This window comes from Equus quagga, chromosome 4 (genome assembly GCF_021613505.1).
Source record: "Equus quagga isolate Etosha38 chromosome 4, UCLA_HA_Equagga_1.0, whole genome shotgun sequence".
Taxonomy (NCBI): domain Eukaryota; kingdom Metazoa; phylum Chordata; class Mammalia; order Perissodactyla; family Equidae; genus Equus; species Equus quagga.
This window is the reverse complement of record NC_060270.1, coordinates 35,445,555-35,465,059: the sequence shown is the minus strand read 5'-3', so window position 1 is coordinate 35,465,059 and position 19,505 is coordinate 35,445,555. Positions and strand designations below refer to the sequence as shown.

The 19,505-nt window shown below is 40.2% G+C and overlaps 1 protein-coding gene across 1 annotated transcript; it reads left to right on the top strand.

Moving 5' to 3' along the window:
• The first annotated feature begins 295 nt into the window (after positions 1-295).
• DNAJB11 (DnaJ heat shock protein family (Hsp40) member B11) lies at positions 296-18,183 on the top strand. Its single transcript, XM_046659577.1, has 10 exons — positions 296-580; positions 3,208-3,364; positions 7,398-7,495; positions 9,242-9,374; positions 13,168-13,310; positions 14,088-14,170; positions 14,814-14,871; positions 15,977-16,088; positions 16,556-16,715; positions 17,722-18,183. Exons 1-10 carry the CDS (start codon positions 513-515, stop codon positions 17,784-17,786), a joined length of 1,077 nt encoding a protein of 358 aa, XP_046515533.1. The 5' UTR covers positions 296-512; the 3' UTR covers positions 17,787-18,183.
• Positions 18,184-19,505: the final 1,322 nt, after the last annotated feature.

The following is a 19,505-nucleotide window of genomic DNA, read 5'->3' as shown; positions in this document are numbered from 1 at the left end:
TGGAGAGTCTGAGGAGGCAGGCGGGAGGAACTTCGCGTACCTCGGGTGCCCTCTCTTGGCACCATTTTCCCCACCATCACCCTTTTACGTAATTTTCTACGACTCGCGGATGCCGGGGCTGTCGGATTCCTGCGGCGGCGCGACTCTCTGACGTTGCCTCTTCTCATTGGCTGGGAGGTGCGGCTGCAGTTCCGAAGCCTAACTGGCCGCCCGCGCCGCCTCGGAGGTGAAGTGTACTGCGCTGATTGGCCGCGGGGCGCCGGCCTCGTGTGATGTCCTGAGCAGCGATTGGCTCTCGCCTGCGGGGGGCTTCTCTCGCCGGGACTGGGGACTCCCGGGAAGTGGACTGGCAGAGGAGAGGGCAAGCTAGATGTCGCTCCGGACCTAGTAGGAGACCTCGGTGTGAGGCGGTTTCTCAGGACGGGGTGGGCTGGCGAGGCGACGCGGCGGCGGAGGAGGCTGTGAGGAGTGCGAGGGACAGGGGCCGGCACAGGGGCCGGCACAGAGAAATCATGGCCCCGCAGAACCTGGGCACCTTCTGCCTGTTGCTGCTGTACCTGATCGGGGCTGTGATCGCCGGGTGAGGAACTGGCACCTGTGGGCAAGGGGCCCGTGAGTCAGGCTTGGCTGGGGAGGAGGCTGGAGAAAGGAGGGGCATTGCTGTGGTAAGGCAGTGGGGAATAGGAATGGGTAATGTGGGCCAAGCTAGTGCGATGGAGAGGAGAGCAGTGGGTGACACGAGTGAGAGGAGCTTAGCTCCAGGGGCCCTAAAGAGCTGGATTTGCTCAGAGGAGTGGGAGTTAGATGCAGTGCCAAACACAACGTGTGTGTGTTGGGTGGGGAGGGGGTATGCTGAGCTGGAGAAGAGGACGATACAGTGTTGATCCTGCAAAGAGCCGTTGAGGGGCTGACGTTAAAGTGGGTGGGTTATGATGCCAGGGCGATTAAGCAAGGGGAGAATAGGTAGGGAAGCCATCCTGGAACTGAAGGAAATTGCATTGAGGGAGCAAGGCAGGCACTTTGGAGAGCCCTTGTACTTCCCAGCTTATTAAGATAATGAGCCTAAACTTCATCGTGCCTCCCAGTCTCTCTCCATGATACGTTCTTGGGAAGCTGAATGATATTGTGAATGGGAAGAGCATTTCATCAACAGATAGTAGACTGGGATTGTAGCCCCCACACTCCCACCCCATTTATGAATTACATGACCTTGAAGGAACCACCTAAATTTTCATGTGTAACATGAGGATAGTAATGCGCCACCTGTATGAAGGGAGTAGGACCACCTGAACTCTTGAGGATCTTTCCAGCCTTTAAGATCCATGATCCTATAAGCCTGGTGACCACAGGATATGATATGCAAGGCTCATATTTTAGAATGTGAGCAGGTAGGGTCTTAGCTTCTAATAATGTATGGGTTGTTCTAAATGGAGAAGATACTACCTAGCAGAGCTTTAAAATTTCTGTTTGTTATTCTCTTAAAAGTTTTTTCCCTGTTCATATATGCTTAAACTTTGTAATTTTTTTCTGTGAAACATCTTACATTTCTAAAAAAAAATTTAACTTCTCCTAGGTAATACTTTGTTTATCTTAGTATGTTTTTGTTAGTACCTTTTGCGTTTAAAGCAACAAGTACTCTAAGGTGTTTAAACAAAATATCTGTATAAATAGTGTTAATACTGTAGCTTTAAATTTCAGTCATTCATAAAGGAGTCTCTTGGAAACTGTAATGTTGACACTGAGCTGTGCTAACCATCTTTTCCTTGCATCTTTCTGAGCTGTTTCTTAACCATTTTTTGATTAAGCATGTTCTAAGTAAGCCTCATTCTTTATACAGTTAGCTCTTTTGTTATAAATTTTAGTGAACCTTTCAATTTTAGTTCTTGTTGCAAGAGATGTCAAGTTTTTGCACATTTTTGGGGGGAGGGTAACGCACCTAATTAATCCTCATGGAACCCCTTCTGAGTGATAATTTTAGAAACTTATACACGAAATGACTAAATGATTTTCCTAAAGTGTGACTAAGAGCTTATGAAATAATTTTTTTAATGTTCTGTCTTATATCACCGGGAACTTGGTACCCAGTGCATTTTTTTCCCCACTGCATTTTAAAATGACCATCACTACTACATTAGCATCTCCGTTGTGAATAACTTTCCCATCCCCTTTGTTGAGAGAATGAATTTTCAGAATAGCTTCTGGTAGCTAAAGTGACTCTAGCAAAAGGAATAGATTTTTGTGAGCCTGCTTATTTATTTATTTCATTCCGTGAATATTCGTTGGTGTCTTCTGTGGCCTGGAAACAGTCCCTGCCCTGAAAATTTATTAGAGTCTTATTCTCTCTTCCCATTGGCCCTTCTTGCAAAGATTCCTTTTACAATTAAATTGACTCCAGCATAGTCCTTGGCAAGGAGGTCAGTGGATCTCTACCTTATCTCCCTACTCGTGCCATATGCATATTTGCAGCTGCTGAGACTTATAGGCGCCTGCGTATGGGCTTTAGCAGCTGTCTGTAATTAAGACCTGACCTAGCCAAACTTTTATAACTACTAGCAATGACTGCAAGTTTGATATTTTTTCTCTCTTTCAGCAAAAAACCCTGCAACTCATGCGTCCAAATGGGTGTAATTCTTTCTTCAAGGTTCTTATTTGGACTTTGTGTTAACCTCCATGTTAACATCTAAATTAATTCGGTCGCTCTATCTTTAACATTCCAACAGTGCTACTGGTAGTCAAGACATTTATGTGACATAATCTTTTTGAATAAAGAAAATCATCCTTTGGGGTTATTTGACCTTTGGAAACAGCCAAAAGTCATTTGAAGTCAGTAATAGGGGGAAAAAAGAGAGAGTTAGTCTGGTTATATAGTTATTGGTTGAAAATAATATGTGGCCATAAAATAGGGAAATGGTTTTCTTGACTGAAGGTAGTTCTAAGAGAAGAATACCACAGATATTTTGAATAATTCTAACATTGTTCAAAAAGTACATAGCCTCTCATTGTGATTTCTTCAATGTATAAGACTCATTGCAAGTTCTGGTATGTTCTCTTTTTAATCATTCTTTTTTATGTGTATATGTCACCTGTTACCTTCATTTTCCTACATCTTTGCTCAGATGCAAACCTAAATGTAAAGGAAAAAATTTCGCTTTAAAGATGTAATTTGTAACTCTTTAATGAAGTATCCTCTTCCTCTCCCCACCCCAGGCGAGATTTCTATAAGATCTTGGGGGTGCCTCGCAGTGCCTCTATAAAAGATATTAAAAAGGCCTACAGGAAACTTGCCCTGCAGCTGCATCCTGACCGGAACCCTGATGATCCACGAGCACAGGAGAAATTCCAGGATCTGGGTGCTGCTTATGAGGTGAGTCAGGAAAAAGGATCAAGTATGCATAAAACCTAGAGATACAGAAGAGACCATGTAACTCGGAGTAACACTCCCTTCTTTCAGGTCACTGCTTTTTAAATATAGACAATAGATAAAAGTAAAAGTAGTGCTTGATGCACTATTGTACAGTAATGTTAGATGCCATTTCCTGCATTTTTCATATTAGTATTTGTTTTATTGACAATAATGTTGAAAAATATGAGTGAGAGAAAGAAAGATTGATAGATTAATAAGCAATTGATCATCAATCAATCAGTTTGGGAGCTGGAGCTAGAAACAGAAACAAAATCTAAATGAGGATTGCAAACCCTCATGCCCATGGGACCAGACAAATAACATGCAGGGCAAGTGTAAGATAAAACATGATAGTGGATATTCTTACCTCCATATTGGAAATTGATAGGAATTGATGAGAACTTTGATAAACTGAAGGCTTTGCCCCATTTCTTGCTTGACCCTAGCCAATTTTTCCATATACAAATGCAAACACTGTGTTGCCAGTCATTTAATTTTTCAAGAGTAGTGGAAATCCAGATTTCTATGTCAATTCTCCTGATTGTAAAATTTTGGTAACTAAGGAATATTTTTTGAATGCTTAATGAACTATTTACTTTTTGAAAAACTGTTATACACAGAACCTTTCAACACTATGGTGAAAAAATTCCATAAATAAGCTATTGATAATCTTTCATATCTATTAATTTAGGAGTTGGCTCTTTTGTATGTGTTGCAATTCATCTTTCTTAGAAATAGAATAAGAGATCTCTAGTTTAACTTTTTTTTCAGCTTTATTGAGGCATAATTGACAAATAAAATTGTAAGATATTTAAAGTGTACATCATGATGATTTGGTATATGTATACGTTATGAAAGGATTCTGCCCATCTAGTTAACTAACACATCCATCCCCTCACATACTTATTCTTTCTTTGGTGAGAACATTTAAGTTCTGCTTTCTTAGTAAATTTCAGTAATACAATACAGTGTTACCAATTCTAGTCACCATTTATTCCCATTTTCTAAAAGGGCACAGAAAAAAATAATTTAACTCCAAAAGTCATGGAGCCAAAACTTCTGAATTCAAGTTAAATCCTTGTAGAGTGGGAAGGCTGGAAACAAATCTGAAAAATATTTTAGTAGTGGAAAAAAAACCAAAAGGAAAGGATGCCAAAGCCTCCTAGATTAAAGAAGAGAGTGAGCTAAAGCAGTGACTTATACAGGTGAAACTTAAAACTAATGGAGTCCCCCTTTCTTCTCTTGACACCGTCAGGGACCCTGTAGGGCTGGAATTCCTAACAGGAGGCCCACAAACAAACTTGAGAGGGTTGGCAGACCCTCTTAAATTATATGTACCATTTTGTTTCTTGTTGATAATATGGATTTCATATTTTGCACTGTATTTCCCATGAATATTCCTATTGTTTGGTGGAAACCCAGTACTCAAAAATATTTTCTAGGAAAATTGTTGCTAAGAATTTGCCATGCTCTTTACAGAATCTGCCATGTTCTTTAGCTGTGACCTAGGCTGGCTATGCAGAGATCATTCATGAGATTGCATTTTATTTAACTCTAAGAACGTTTCTAGTCACTAGTTCAAATCTAGTTCAAATTTTCTTGTTTCTTTGTATCACTCACTTTATTGCGTTTGGTCCTTAGATAAATTAGTGTTCACAAATCAGAATCCCATTAAAGTTGAAGAGTCTTTTGTGAATACAAATCTGTCTTCTCTACTGAGCTGGGATTACTGTTGGCATTTTAATTAGTTGAGACTCTGGGTTGGTTGGCCAATCAACTAAGAACCTTTTCTGAAAATAAAATCGTTTCCAAGACCATGAAATAAAATTGCATTGTTTAGACAGAATAAAAGTAAGGAGGAAGTGAATAATAAGAAATAACTTTAAGGGTAGTTTTTGGGGAGTTATTACAGAAGCCTCTGATATCCAAAAAGAAGCTGACTTAAAAGTAGTCTTTGTTAGGGAGTTCTGAAATGGTATTTCTTATAGACCCAAATGCAGGATTCATTTCTTTGCCAAAACAAGACCACAGAAGTAGGCTTGAAAGTGAAAATATTGGAAATCCAGATTGCATAGTGAGGAGTTATTTGTTTTTTGGTTTTTTTGGGGGTTTTTTGCTGAGGAAGATTCGCCCTGAGCTAACATCTGTTGCCAATCTTCTTTTTGCTTGAGGAAGATTTGCCCTGAGCTAACGTGTGCCAGTCTTCCTCTATTTTGTCTGTGGGTTGCCACTACACCCTGGCCACCAACAAGTGGTATAGATCTGCCTCCAGGAACTGAACCCAGGCCGGTGAAGCAGAGCATGCCAAACTTAACCACTAGGCCACAGGGCCAGCCCCGTTTTGGTTTTCTTTTTAAGTTAACTCTGCCCACTTCTGTTTCCCCGAAGTAGTTATTTTTTTCAAATGTTTACGAAAACATTTTTTTCTCTCACCTGGTCTATCACAGTGGCTTTAGTCAAGTACTCTGGTAACTTCTGGACTAACTCATTGTCTGCTTTTAAGAGTGCTCACTCTTTTCTGCACACAATTTCTTAGTATTCTTCTAAATATGCCTTAAATGTTAATACATTTTTTGCTGTGGCTTCTTACACGTTATTCAGGCCCTGAGCCGAAAGTGTGTCCTATTTACATATGCCAATCAGAGCTTCCCTTTCTTTTACTGAATCTACAGCCCCATCTACTTCCAACCTCTTTGCCTGAGCCAACACAAGTATGGGTTTGAAATAACTTTCTCTTTCAGTCTGCTGTCTAAATAGGAGTTTAAAAATATCAAAGAGAGGGTATAAAGTTATTTAGTTTTTAAAGTTGTATGTATGCATATACTTCAGATTGCTCTAAATAGACAGGAAGCTCTTTTTTTTTTTAAAGATTGGCACCTGAGCTAACAACTGTTGTCAATCTTCTTTTTTTTTTGCTGTTTTTTTCTCCCCAAATCCCCCTAGTACATAGTTGTATGTTGTAGTTGTGGGTCCTTCTAGTTGTGGCGTGTGGGACGCCACCTCAACATGGCCTGATGAGCGGTGCCATGTCTGTGCCCAGGATTGAACTGGCGAAACCCTGGGCTGCTGAAGCGGAGCACGTGAACTTAACCACTCAGCCACGGGCCAGCCCCTCTGTTTTTTTTAAGGCAAATTTTGAAGAATATGGAAGCTTAGCTTGGTTTACATTCATTGGTATTGTATATGGAGTGGACCTAATGAGAAAACATATACCTATGACTGTGACTATAGTTTTCTTAAACCGTTAAAACTTCAAAAAGTCTTTTCAAGCTGTGAAATTGACCTTGAGCAACCTTCACAGAACAGCATCCCTTTTTACTCTCTGTGATTCAAACTTAGGTGGTATGAACTTAAACGTGGATATGACAGACAGCATTCTTCCACAAATGGATTGCTACGTAAACCAATGAATGAAAAAGGGAATATGAAAATCTAGCAGTATAGGCCTATCATTTGATTTCTTTGACTTGCCAATCTACTAATGTGTGTGTGAGGGGGTGTATGGTATGGAAATGTAGGGCTGAACAAATTTTAAGTGTATCCTAATTTACTGCTTCTATCTATCCTCGTCTTATCCTGGTTTATAGTTTAGAGAAAATATAGCCTACTGGTTAACAGCATAAGCACTGGAGTCAAATTGCATGGGAAGTAAACCTGAGATATTCTTCTCGCCTCTTTCCTGTTACTGCCCTCACTTTCATGGCCACATTGCTAATTTCTGATATGATTTTTATGTGACTAGCTGAGTTTTGATAAATTTAAATTAAAAACGAGTTGAGCAATGTGGAAGTTATGAAATGAATAATACATCAAAGAATTTAGTCTGTTAAAGAAAATGACTTTATAAATATGCCTTAATACCATACATAATGAAAACTACATTCCACTAAAATTTTAGGCACAGTATCAGAGTTAAAAAATAAATAAATATGAACACACCTAAACTGAATGTGACCTACACGTGATCTTTTCCTCCATTGGCCTTCATCCCCAGGTTCTGTCAGATAGTGAGAAACGGAAACAATATGATACTTACGGTGAAGAGGGATTAAAAGATGGCCATCAGAGCTCCCATGGAGACATTTTCTCACAGTAAGTAATTTACCTGTGTGCAAAGCATTAGTGTCTGAGAGTGGATCACTTAGTGATCATTAAAGAATTATCCTTGCTCCCTTGTTCAGAAGCTTATGTTGAAGAGTGCAGCTCAACTGATCCTTGACCTAAAGGCCCATCATCATCCTCACTGTGGGAATGTCCTCTTCTCTTTTCACAAAGCTCCAGAAGAGATAGGTAGCACTGGAAGGGCTCTCCATGTGGCCAACCATGTCAGTCAGATCAACCCTCACAGTGTTTGGGGGATGTATGTTGGAAATCAGCTCATCCTCGCCTCCTTGCTGTCTTAGAATCTGCAAACTATTTAAAGAGCAAAGTTATTCTTGTAAGCAGAGAGAAAGAGAAATTCGTATTCCCAAACCCAGAGCTGCTTCTCTTTCATGCTCTCAACAGGAGAGGGACGATTGTGATCGTCAGCATTGGTGGGAGGAATTAGGGTAGAGGCACTTTATCTACTGCTGTGCACAGCTTTCTGGGAGTGCTGAGTGGCTGGAATAATAAACACCTTTCCTTCCAACTCTTTGAACCCCTCTTTATTGAGCATTTGAATTTCCATATGCCCCAATGATGCTGTGTACTAGGAGATCTTAATCTGGAGTTTCAAGTCAAGTTATAAACAAAAGATGTTTGAGTGTGCATTTCTGTGGGGAGAGGGTTCATTCCTTTCTTCAGATCCCAAAGAGTTTTGTAAACCCTTCCCCTAAAAGAAGTAAGAATCCCCATTGCATGCAATAGCTCTGCTCACGTAGTGTGTGGAGGTGACAGTAGATTTTCGGGACTTATGGAGATGTGTGAGTAATATGATTAGGAAATCCTTCTCTTCCTCAGGATTGGTTTGACTGTTTTGGCCCACTGGGGAAGTGTCCTGTTCCCCTTGGGTGTTGGAAGTTATCCTGAGGGATGCCAGAAAGAGAAAAAGCTCCATTCGTGCCCCTCTCCCCCAAAAACTTCCGTCGCTGTTTTTATTTAAGATTTAGGGAATCCATTCACTAAGATTGGTTGGCTGGTGCAGGGGAGGGAGTTATATAGTTGCCATCATTACTGTGCTAAGATCTGAGGGTCCTTAATAATACCAAAAATTAACATTAAGGTTGGAACACCTGCACATTCGAAGGTCACTGTATTAATCTCAAAGTGATGCTTCTGTTACTTAGAAAAATTAATTTTGATCTTGTAGAGACCAGAACTTCCTTTTCCTTAAGGTCTAGAGTTTTGCTAAGACTGATGCTTTGTTAGTTTAATTATGTACCGAAGATTTTTGTACAGGGCAATAGCTTCTTTCACCAAAGTTAGTTTCTAAAAAGCATATAAAGTGAACATTACAAATGTTCAAAATTACCATTAGGTTTAGCATTACATGGGTTTTATATACTATCCCCTTTCTCGGTAAGTCCATAATATTCTGATACTCCTCGATATTGAAACTGATTATTTCATTGATTAAGCCCAACTTTGAATTCATTGGCAAACTGTATATATGCACTGTACTATATATCTAGACAACACTGTATTAAAAAGTAAATTTTTGTGGTGGGGCAACAATATAGTTGATATTGTATAAATTAAAAATTGTGTATGATGTATGGCTCCCATGTATTCAAAAGGTCTTTCAGTTTTGCACAACACGTTGGTAGGGTACAATATTTTATCAATGTGAAGAATACTAAATAATTGCAAGACATGAACTCTGATTTCTTTTCCTGATGATTATACACTTATCTACAGCTTCTTTGGAGATTTTGGTTTCATGTTTGGAGGAACCCCTCGTCAGCAAGACAGAAATATTCCAAGAGGAAGTGATATTATTGTAGATCTAGAAGTCACTTTGGAAGAAGTGTATGCAGGAAATTTTGTGGAAGTAAGTTCAAACAACACAGCTATTCATATTGACTCCCAGAACTTGTTCTTTTGACTAAAACCAAGAGGTTTCTTGGTATCTTCTCTGTCTTTTAGGGGGCAGGGAGAGTGACCAGATTTATAGAATTGAATTAATCATAATCCTTGGTTCATGATACACTGTTATTGTTTCATGAACTCACCACCCAGCCCAAGAACTAAATAAAACAATACCATGACTTACATCTCCCTGCGTGCTACTTCCCTATTCCATCCTCTGCCTCCCTCCAGAGGGAACTACTGTCCTGAGTTTTCTCTTTATTGTTCCTTTGCCACTCTTGTTTGTTGTATTACATATATATGAATACCTAAGTAATGTACTGTTTATTTTCATTGTTTTTGACTTTGTAAAAATGGTGTCATACCATACATTATCTTCTGGGATTGGCTTTTTTCACTCACTACTATGTTACCAAGATTGATCCATGTTGTTACTTATAGCAATAACTCTGCTGAATAGAATTTCATTGTGACCATATAGTATCAATAGGCAGGTAGGATATTTCCAATTTTTTGAATTCCAAAAAGTGCTTTTATGAACATTCTTGTATGCACATCCAGGTACACATGAGCAAGAATCTCTTGGGTGGATATATGTGAGAGTGGAATTGCTGGGTAATATGAACCAATGTTCATTTGTACAAGATGATACCATATTGTTTTCTCAATTGATTGATACCAACACTTTCACCAGCAATTTATAAGAGATCCTATAAATCTGCCACATGGCTAATATTTTGAATTATTAATCTTCTCAATTCTTGCCCATCAAATGGGTATAAAATATTATCTCATTGTGGTCTTGGTTTACACTTTTTTGATTAATAGTTAGAATAAGCATCTTCATATGTTTATTGGCCTTGTTTGTTTCCTCTCTTATGAAATGTCCATTCATGTCTTTTGCTCATTTGTTTTTGTCCTTTTCTTATTGATTTCTAAGAAAAGTTTATTCGTACTACTAATGCTTTGTTGGCTGTATGTGATACAAATATATCCTATCAGTTTGTAACTTGTCTCTTCATTATATTGAAGATTTATTTAAATGAACAGAAATAATTAATTTTAATGTGGTCGAGTTTGTCAGTCTTTTCTTTTATGGTTGGTTTTTATGTCTTGCTTAAGAAATTCTTCCCTGCCCTAAAATCAGAAGTGAAATATAAGTTCACTTATATTTCCTACTAAAACTTTGAGATCTTTTAATTTGAGGTTATTCATCTATTTTTAAAGCTGGAAAAATAACTTTCATTATTTTTTCAAATATTTAATCCTTTTCATTGGCCCTTCTACTTCTGTCTGCTCTTAACTTTCTTCTAAGTTTTTAAAAAAATATTCTACTTTTTTATCCTTCCCTGCTTCCTTCTAGGAGAGTGCCTCACTCTGGTCTCTACATCAGTCTTCAGCTATATCCATTTGAGTAATATCCCATCAGCTGTGTCTTTATTTCAACTCATATTTTTATCCATGATATTTCTACTTATTCTTATATTATTTCTTATACTGTTTCATTTTGTTAATGTTTTCCCTTATCTCCTTAAGTGTTACTGTGCCTTTAATTTCTTAGCCTGTCTTCTCTAATGTACTTCCTTAAAATACATGTGTTATCCAGTTGGTTGTCTTCAGGGACTATGGATAGTTGGACTCCTCAGGTTTCCAGCTATTTTGGCCTTTGAGCACATATTTCCCCTATAGATATTGGCAACTCTCTTTCCTTGATAGGGTATATTAGCGCGAGCTGTTGCCCAGTAGTTTTAACTGTGTTTTGTTTGTTTTCTTGGAGTTTTTTTGTTTTTGTTTGGTGTCTGAGGTCTTTTGTTTCTATGGAGAGGGACCAGACAGTGCTTCTCCAGAGACAGTTCAGGAGAGAGGCAGGAGCAGAACTTCAAATGCTTTTTTCTAACATCTTCTCACTGCCCCCACTAGCTGCTGCTGCCCCTGGTTGTAGCCACCACCCTGTACACACGCCAGGTCAAAACAGCCTTCTGTCTCTGGAGTTTGCTCACAAATTCTGTTATTGTTATTTCCTGGAATCCATGTTTTCTTATAGTTTTTCCACGATTTTAGAGGAGATAGCCAGTAGCCTTTGCATATGTGCCATCTTGACAACAAGCATTTTCTTCTTTTTTTTTTTTTTAAAGATTTTATTTTTCCTTTTTCTCCCCAAAGCCCCCCAGTACATAGTTGTATATTCTTCGTTGTGGGTCCTTCTAGTTGTGGCATGTGGGACGCTGCCTCAGCGTGGTTTGATGAGCAGTGCCATGTCCGCGCCCAGGATTTGAACCAACGAAACACTGGGCCGCCTGCAGCGGAGCGCGCGAACTTAACCACTGGGCCACGGCGCCAGCCGCCAAGCATTTTCTTCTTAGTTCTGGCTTTTGCTCTGAATAGTTGAAAGAAGAGGACTAGACAATTATAGAAGATGCAACTGGCTTGTAATACAGTTGTTCAGTCTGAAGAATGGGAGAAAAGGGCATTAAAATGTTTGGGCCATCTCTCCTTCAAGAACAGGATGGGTTGTTCAGGTGGGAGAGAAGAGGTGAGCCTGTGTTCCCCTCCAGAGCCCTTGTCTGTACTTGTCGCTTGTGCACAGGAGACATCACTTTTTGCAGTTAGTGTGTTCCTAAACAAACTCTTTTTAAATCCAATTATTTGTACAGGATGTAAGTGTCCTTGCTCTTTAAATGGCCCCATGGTAAATTCTTTTTTTAAGAAAAATTTCCTTGAGAGAGCGTAGTGGTTAAAAGCGTGGACTTTGGAGCTAAATGGCCTGGCTTGGCATCTTGGTTCTGCCGTGTGTTAGTTATGTGGCCCTGGGCGTGTTGCTGAACCTTTCTGTGCTTTCGTTACCTCCTCTGTAAAATGGAGATAAGAACAGTACCCACCTCATAAGGTTGTGGTGAGGATTAAATGAGTTCATATATGTAAAAGTGATGAGAGTGTTGCTTGGCACATAGTAAGTGCTATAAAGTGTTTGCTCTAATTCCTGTTTTTGTTGTTATCTATTCTGTTGACCTGGGCTTGCCTGTGTTGGTCTGCTTCAAGGGATTTCTGTCCCAGCATTTGTGTCTTCCTGCTGCATGAGCACATGCCTTGTGATTAGGTGTTTGACTAATTAAACAGGCAAAACCAGGAATGCATTTCTGCATATGTATTAATTTCCACATACTTAGAGGGACCAGAATGTTTGATTGCAGTCAGCCACAAAGAGGTGATCAATGTGTCTCTTCTTACATGTTAGAGTACCTGAATAGAGATTGCGCTGGAAAACAGTCCTAGACTGAGGTGCCTGAAACAAGGAGGTGTTTTCATTTGGTTAGTTATCACTAAGCCTATGCTGACAGCCACATACCAGCCTTTGAAGGCCGTGGTGGTTCTTCAGGGGTTATTTTTGACACGGCTCAGGTTTCTTGAAAGATGGTAATTCTGTGAACTACTTTAACTTGGTAGTATTTAGTTGTGGCTTAGAAATGCTGATATCATACACATTATTTTTCTGTTCTCTTCTTTCTTACTCCCCTCTCTGTTCTCCAGTTTTAGAATTTGAGTCATTTAAATATCCATTTGCTTCGTTCTTGTTTGGGGGCTGATGTGTAACTCCTCAGAGACTTCTGTCAGCTTTAAGTCTCCCTGAGGGGTAGCTGGCCAGAGCAGGGGAAGTTCCAGCTCTGGTATGTGTGTGTGCAGAGCCCTAATCACTTGAGGAAATCAAAAGCTGTTTTACATGAGAGAGAAGCTGACATTGTTTGTGTACATCTCAGGTCGTTAGAAACAAGCCTGTGGCGAGGCAGGCTCCTGGCAAACGAAAATGCAACTGTCGGCAAGAGATGCGGACCACCCAGCTGGGCCCAGGGCGCTTCCAAATGACCCAGGAGGTGGTCTGCGATGAGTGCCCCAATGTCAAGTGAGTGAAAGCACCTTTGTTCTACCAAGAGACGGTTGAACCATCTCATCAGTCTAATAAAGTGCTAATGGTCCATGTCTAGATTCGTTTTCCCTCCCTTGCCCCACCCTTCTCTCTCTGTCTCATATTCTGTGAGAGGATAGAGCAAAGAAATGTACATGTTTGTTTTTCCAAAAGTATTTCTTCTATCTCCTTTTATGTTTCTGAACTAGTAAGCAGTGCCCTTTATTTCTGAATATACTTAAAAAATGTTGATGTTTATTTTTCCTACTTGCAATATTAGAACAGTCTTATGTCCAGCTAATATTTCAGGTTAGAGAAGTCCTATTTACTGATTATGTTATAAAAGCAACTATTTAATTGAAGCTTAAATTATATATATTAAAACTGGATCAGTTATTTGTGGGATCAGGAAAAAATCAGATAGGATAAACTCTCCTGCTGGATTCCTGATAAACATGACCTTGTCCTTCCAGGTGCAGATTTATGTGCATGTGAGTAGTTTTCTCTGTTAGTGATCACTCAGTTCAGAGTAATCATCTACTGCAGGCCCTTTTGGAGGCAGCACTTGCATGATTACATAATACATAGTAGCTTTGCCCTGGCTTTTCACATGTAGAAGACGTAAATGGATATCAGATGGCTGTGTGTCAACTAAAGCTACAGGATAGTCTTCCAAGAAAAAGCTCTGATAGAACAGATAAACCTTTAATTGTCTGTACCTGGGATGTGGTTTGTTTTTTCATTTTTTTTCTTTTTAAATTCTCTTTGTCTCAGACTAGTGAATGAAGAACGAACCCTGGAGGTAGAAATAGAACCCGGGGTGAGAGATGGCATGGAGTACCCCTTTATTGGAGAAGGTGAAATGTTGATATTGATGTTTTATTGTCATAACTTTCGGCTCTCTGCTTGCTTGTGAATACCTCCCACCCCTACCTCACTCCATATCTTCCTGGCCACACAGTAAATGCATATATCATTTCCAACACTCTTCAGTAAGTTTTAGGGTACAAAAAGCCTTTTATGACCATCATGGTTCGTCACCTTAAGCAATAACGTTATTGTTTATCCTTTGAATATCATAGCCAAAAGTTACTATCAAGTACCCTAAGTTACATCAAAATTTATAGTGTTTGGACTTTAATGGATTAATTTTAACTCAGCAATCAAAGAAGATATGTACTTCTAGTTGGCATTAATAAGATGCCTTCAGACCTTACCTTTGGGGTTAAATTTAAAACTCTAAAAGAAAAAAAGTTCAGGAAATCAGTGAATCATTCTTTGTTTGGGAAATAGGTCACGTTATTTATTGCTGTGCCTAAGGCACAGGTAATCTTCACTAACAATCTGAAACTTCATATAACCGGGTAGAAACACTGCCCTCACAGATAGACTTGATAGTCAGCGCCTGAGGGAGTGGCTTTAAAAAATTCTCTCAACTGCTGAACAGATTTGCTGCAGCGTTCCACTTGTGTGACTTACAGTCTGGTCTCTTCCGAGCAGGGGAGCCTCACGTGGATGGGGAACCAGGAGACTTACGGTTCCGAATCAAAGTTGTCAAGTAAGTGAGTTCATGTTAGAGGCCGTCTCTTTAGCCCCTGCTTTTCAGATGAGTCAGATTTTGGGTAGCCACCAGGGCATTTCCAGACTTTTTCTTCTGTTTCATCCCCTTAATACCGTAAATGATTATTTGTGACTGAAGATTTTGCCCTGGGGCCCGGGGTTGAGCCCAGTTACTTTTTTACTCAGGGCCCACAGACCCAAAGGATGTTGAAAGGAAAGAATTGGTAAGACAAGTAAAGAGTTGTAAAGGAGAGGGAAACAAGAATAGGGAATCAAAGAGATCGGGGATTTAACTGAGGAAGTATGGTACCATATCAGAATGGGAGACTTTTCCATAGAAAGGACCTTCTATTACATAATATGCAGCTGCTGTGCAGAGAGAGCTCTTCTTTTGTTAGCTTCTCTTCAGCAAGAAGTGCCGCTTAGACAAGAATTTTGCCTGGGACTCAGGCTTTCTTCTTTGTATTTCTCTCTTGTTACCACTTTGGAAAGCAGCGATACCTCTGCTTCTAAAGATTCATTGAAACAAAGGTCCCACCTAAATATGGAGACATGGGCCCCACTGTCTAGGACTTTTCTCTCACTCTTTAATCTCAAAGATCTTTTCCTCAGCTTTCCTTACCAACCTTGTCTTTCTCATCACTTGCCAGAGAAACTGAACATGTGTTCTTCCCTGAATAAACCTGATACCTTCTCAAGTCCTTGTCTTTGCCAGAATTTCCTCTCGACCTCTCCCCATCCTCCCCTGCACCCATCTCATCTGCATCTCTAGAGCTGCTCTGGAAACCTCCCCAGATCCCTTCTTGATGCCCATCTCCCTCAGCCCCCACTGCCAGAAGGTCTTTCTGTCTTTTCCATAATCTAGTTACTTTAGTTTTACTTATGTGCTTTGGCTTCTGCTGATTATATGCTCCCTAAGAGTAGAATGATAAATCTTACACAACTTCATAATCTCCATTAATACTGTAACACAGGAGTATCTAGTAAATGCTTATTGTGTGAAAGAATGGTATTCATCCTTTTCCAAGATTTTTCTAAAAACTTTCTGAACTCTTCCCAAAGAAAGATGGAAGTTGAGGATTTTTACCTTGTTCTGTTTTTAGGCACCCAATATTTGAAAGGAGGGGGGATGATTTATACACGAACGTGACAGTCTCACTCGTCGAGTCCCTGGTGGGCTTTGACATGGATATCACTCACTTGGATGGTCACAAGGTAAACAAACCAGTTTTCCTGCTTCCTGTCCTTTTAAAGCCTTCATGTGTATGATTTGCGATTATTTCAGCTGCTTCAGTCATTGAGAACCACGGGGACTCCTTTCTTCGTCTCTGTTCTGCCTCCTCTCTCCCTCTACTGCTGAACGGCCAGCAGTACCCATGAACCACAGACCTTCCTGCTCCTCAGAGTCAATTGCACAGCCTTTGGCAGTCTTGTTTTTACGGTCTCCATTGGCACAAACCTTACTTTTTGACTTGTTTGTGGCTATAGTTTTTCTTTTTATTTTGAAAACCTTCTCTTTCTTTGGTTCTCACTGTCCTACTGATGGTTCCCTTGCCCCCCCCCCATCCTTGCTGCTCTGCTGAGTTGGGACGTGAGCTTTGGGCACCAGTGCTTACTGGAGGCTGCATGTTGTACTCCGAGAGCACCAGTCCCACTCCAGTCCATTCCCTTTTGCTTTCTAGGTACATATTTCCCGGGATAAGATCACCAGACCAGGAGCCAAGCTATGGAAGAAAGGGGAAGGGCTCCCCAGCTTTGACAATAACAACATCAAAGGCTCTTTGATAATCACATTTGATGTGGATTTTCCAAAAGAACAGTTAACAGAGGAAGCAAGAGAAGGTGAGGGGTATGATGAGAGGAAGAGAGAGTGTGTGAATGTGTGAAACATAAGTGGGAAAACAGGATAGTGAAAGAGAGCAAACAGGCAATAAAAACATGGCTGGCCTGGTGGTATGGTGGTTAAGTTTGGCGTGTTCCACTTTGGTAGCCCAGGGTTCATGGGTTCAGATCCCGGGTGCAGACCTACACCACTCACTGAGCCTTGCTGTGGCAGCATCCCACATACAAAATAGAGAAAGATGAGCACAGACGGTAGCTCAGGGCCACTCTTTCTCAAGCAAAAAGAGGAAGATTGGCAATAGGTGTTAGGTCAGGGCCAATTCTCCTCACCAAAAAACAACAACAACAAAAACCTCCAGCGACAGCAGACATCAACCACTAGTACTAGTGAACACAAGACTAGAAATGAACTCACCTTTCTGGAAAGGCAGTATTAAAAGTCCTTCTGTCACTGTGTTGCAAAAGGCTGTGTAAACTGGGCTCTGAAACCTGGGCAGTGATAGGTCATGTGGGTGTGAAACAGAATCACCTAAAGCAAACTGGCTGGACCAAACTGTAAAAGGAAAGATGAGGTATACATTAGAAGGATTCGAGACTTAGGGGTGAAGTCTGTGGAGAAGAGGGCCCAGTTGGTGGGTCCTACATAGTGAGAGAAAGAATGGTGAAAGAGGTCAAAACTGAAAAGAGGACAAGGCAGGAGGAAGGGAAGAGAGCTGAAGAGTTTCTTTCCATTTCGATTGCCTCTCTGATTTCTCGTTTGATAAGGTTTTGTTGGATGTGTGTGGTATGTGTGCCTCAGAGAGAGAAAGAGACAAGCCATCATCTTGGATGTACATGTGCGCGTGTGGGCGTCTCCATGTGGATGAAGAACATTGGTAGTTACTTGTTCAGTTCACATCCGGGGTTGTCATAAGGCCTTTTGTGAGCCTCCCCAGGAAACAAGCTCCTTAAACTCCAGGGAAGTCACCTTTTCATTAATGGAGTCATTTGTTCATTCTTTCCTCAGGTATCAAACAGCTACTGAAGCAAGGATCAGTGCAGAAGGTATACAATGGACTGCAAGGATATTAATAGTGAATAAAATTGGACTTTCTTTAAAATAAGTGAATCAGCGATATTTATTATCTGCAGGGGTTTTTTTGTGTGTATTTTGTTTTTGTTTTCAATATGCAAGTTTGGCTTAATTTTTTTCTTCTAATGATCGTCATGAAATGAATAAGAGGGCTTAAGAATTTGTCCATTTGCATTCAGAAAAAAATGACCAGCAAAAGGTTTAATAATACCTCTCCCTTTGGGGATTCAATGTCTGGTGCTGCCGCCTGAGTTTCAAGAATTAAAGCCGCAAGAGGACTCCAGGAGTGAAAGAAACACAATATAAAGGGTTAGAGTTAACTGTTAGCTGTCTCATTCAAAATGCCAACTGGAGAAGTCTGTTTTTAAATACAATTTGTTGTTATTTTTTTCTCGACTCTTGTTTCTTGTTGGTTTAGCTACACTGTTATCTCTTCCATCTCCGTTTTGGTCATCTTCCCTTGGTCTGGCCAGTGTCCCTCCCTGCTGCTGTGAGCTAGTTGTGTTGTCCTCCCATCAAGCAAGATGGACACACAAACCTGCAAAAGAGTGATAAAGATCCAGTCCCCAGACACAATTAAACGCACATGGCATCTGCTAGAAAGGAGCTTGAAGAAACTGAATAGATTGGAGGTTGGGGTAGATGAATCAAGGTTACACAAAGATCTAATTGTCCTTGAGAAAATATATTTCCTCTCATTTAATTTGGGAATAATAAAATCTGATATGGATGCTTTACTGTTTAGAAAATACTTTTCATATATACAATCTCAGTTGACCTCATGATTAAAAAGTCTTTGGTTTGTGTTAGAAACTAGGATTACCATTGGCCCTAGAAAGTGAATTTAAAGTGGAATTGCAAATTACATTTGCCTCTCCCAGTGGCACCTATTTGTATGGTACACAACTTGAGTCTATTCGCCTTTTGACCCTCCTCCGTTTTTCTGCATTGTACAGTCATGTCACACTCTACTTTTCGTATACTCTTCGACTTCGTGCCTCAGCTAGGAAATGTTTCAAAGCTGTTGAACAATTGCTGTTGCCATGTGTGTGGAGCTGCCTTCCAGCCATCAGTATGGTTCCGGGCGCATTCCCACCTTTGGCTGTACAGCAGGAAATGCTGCTATTTGCCTTTTCATTGCATTTTTCCCCGTTTTACGAAAATGAGTGGAAAAAGGAAAGGTGGAAATGTCATCAATTCAGAGAGTAAGAACAAGGTGAAAAGCAGCACACCTTTTAACCTCATCCAGACGCTATCTGGACTCAAGTAGTCCGACTGTGTGTTCACTTGTGAAGGAAGAGAACAAAATTAAAAGGCTTATTTGAAATGCTGAAAATCTTAGAAATGAAACAAAACCACATAAAAGCATATGTAAGTTTAGTGGACTTTTTGTACCTTTAATAATCATTATGTACTGAATTGTCCCAGTTGAGCATTTCTTAGAAATAATCATCAACATTTCCCTTGTATATCTTAGCTCAGGAAAGCTCTTGATCATTATTTGCCCTTGCTAATCTCCCTTTTCCCAAGATTTTTCCAAGGGTCAGTCACGTGCTAAGAGCTAGAGATCCTAGTCTTGGCCAGAAAGACCCCATAGAGATAATGCTCTTGCTACAAATAAGAGTGTTAATGGGGCTTTGTCATTCCTGTTTATCTATGGTCCAGACTGCCGTGATTCAACCAGTTAAAAAAGAATATTCTTTCATCATTTGACTCTG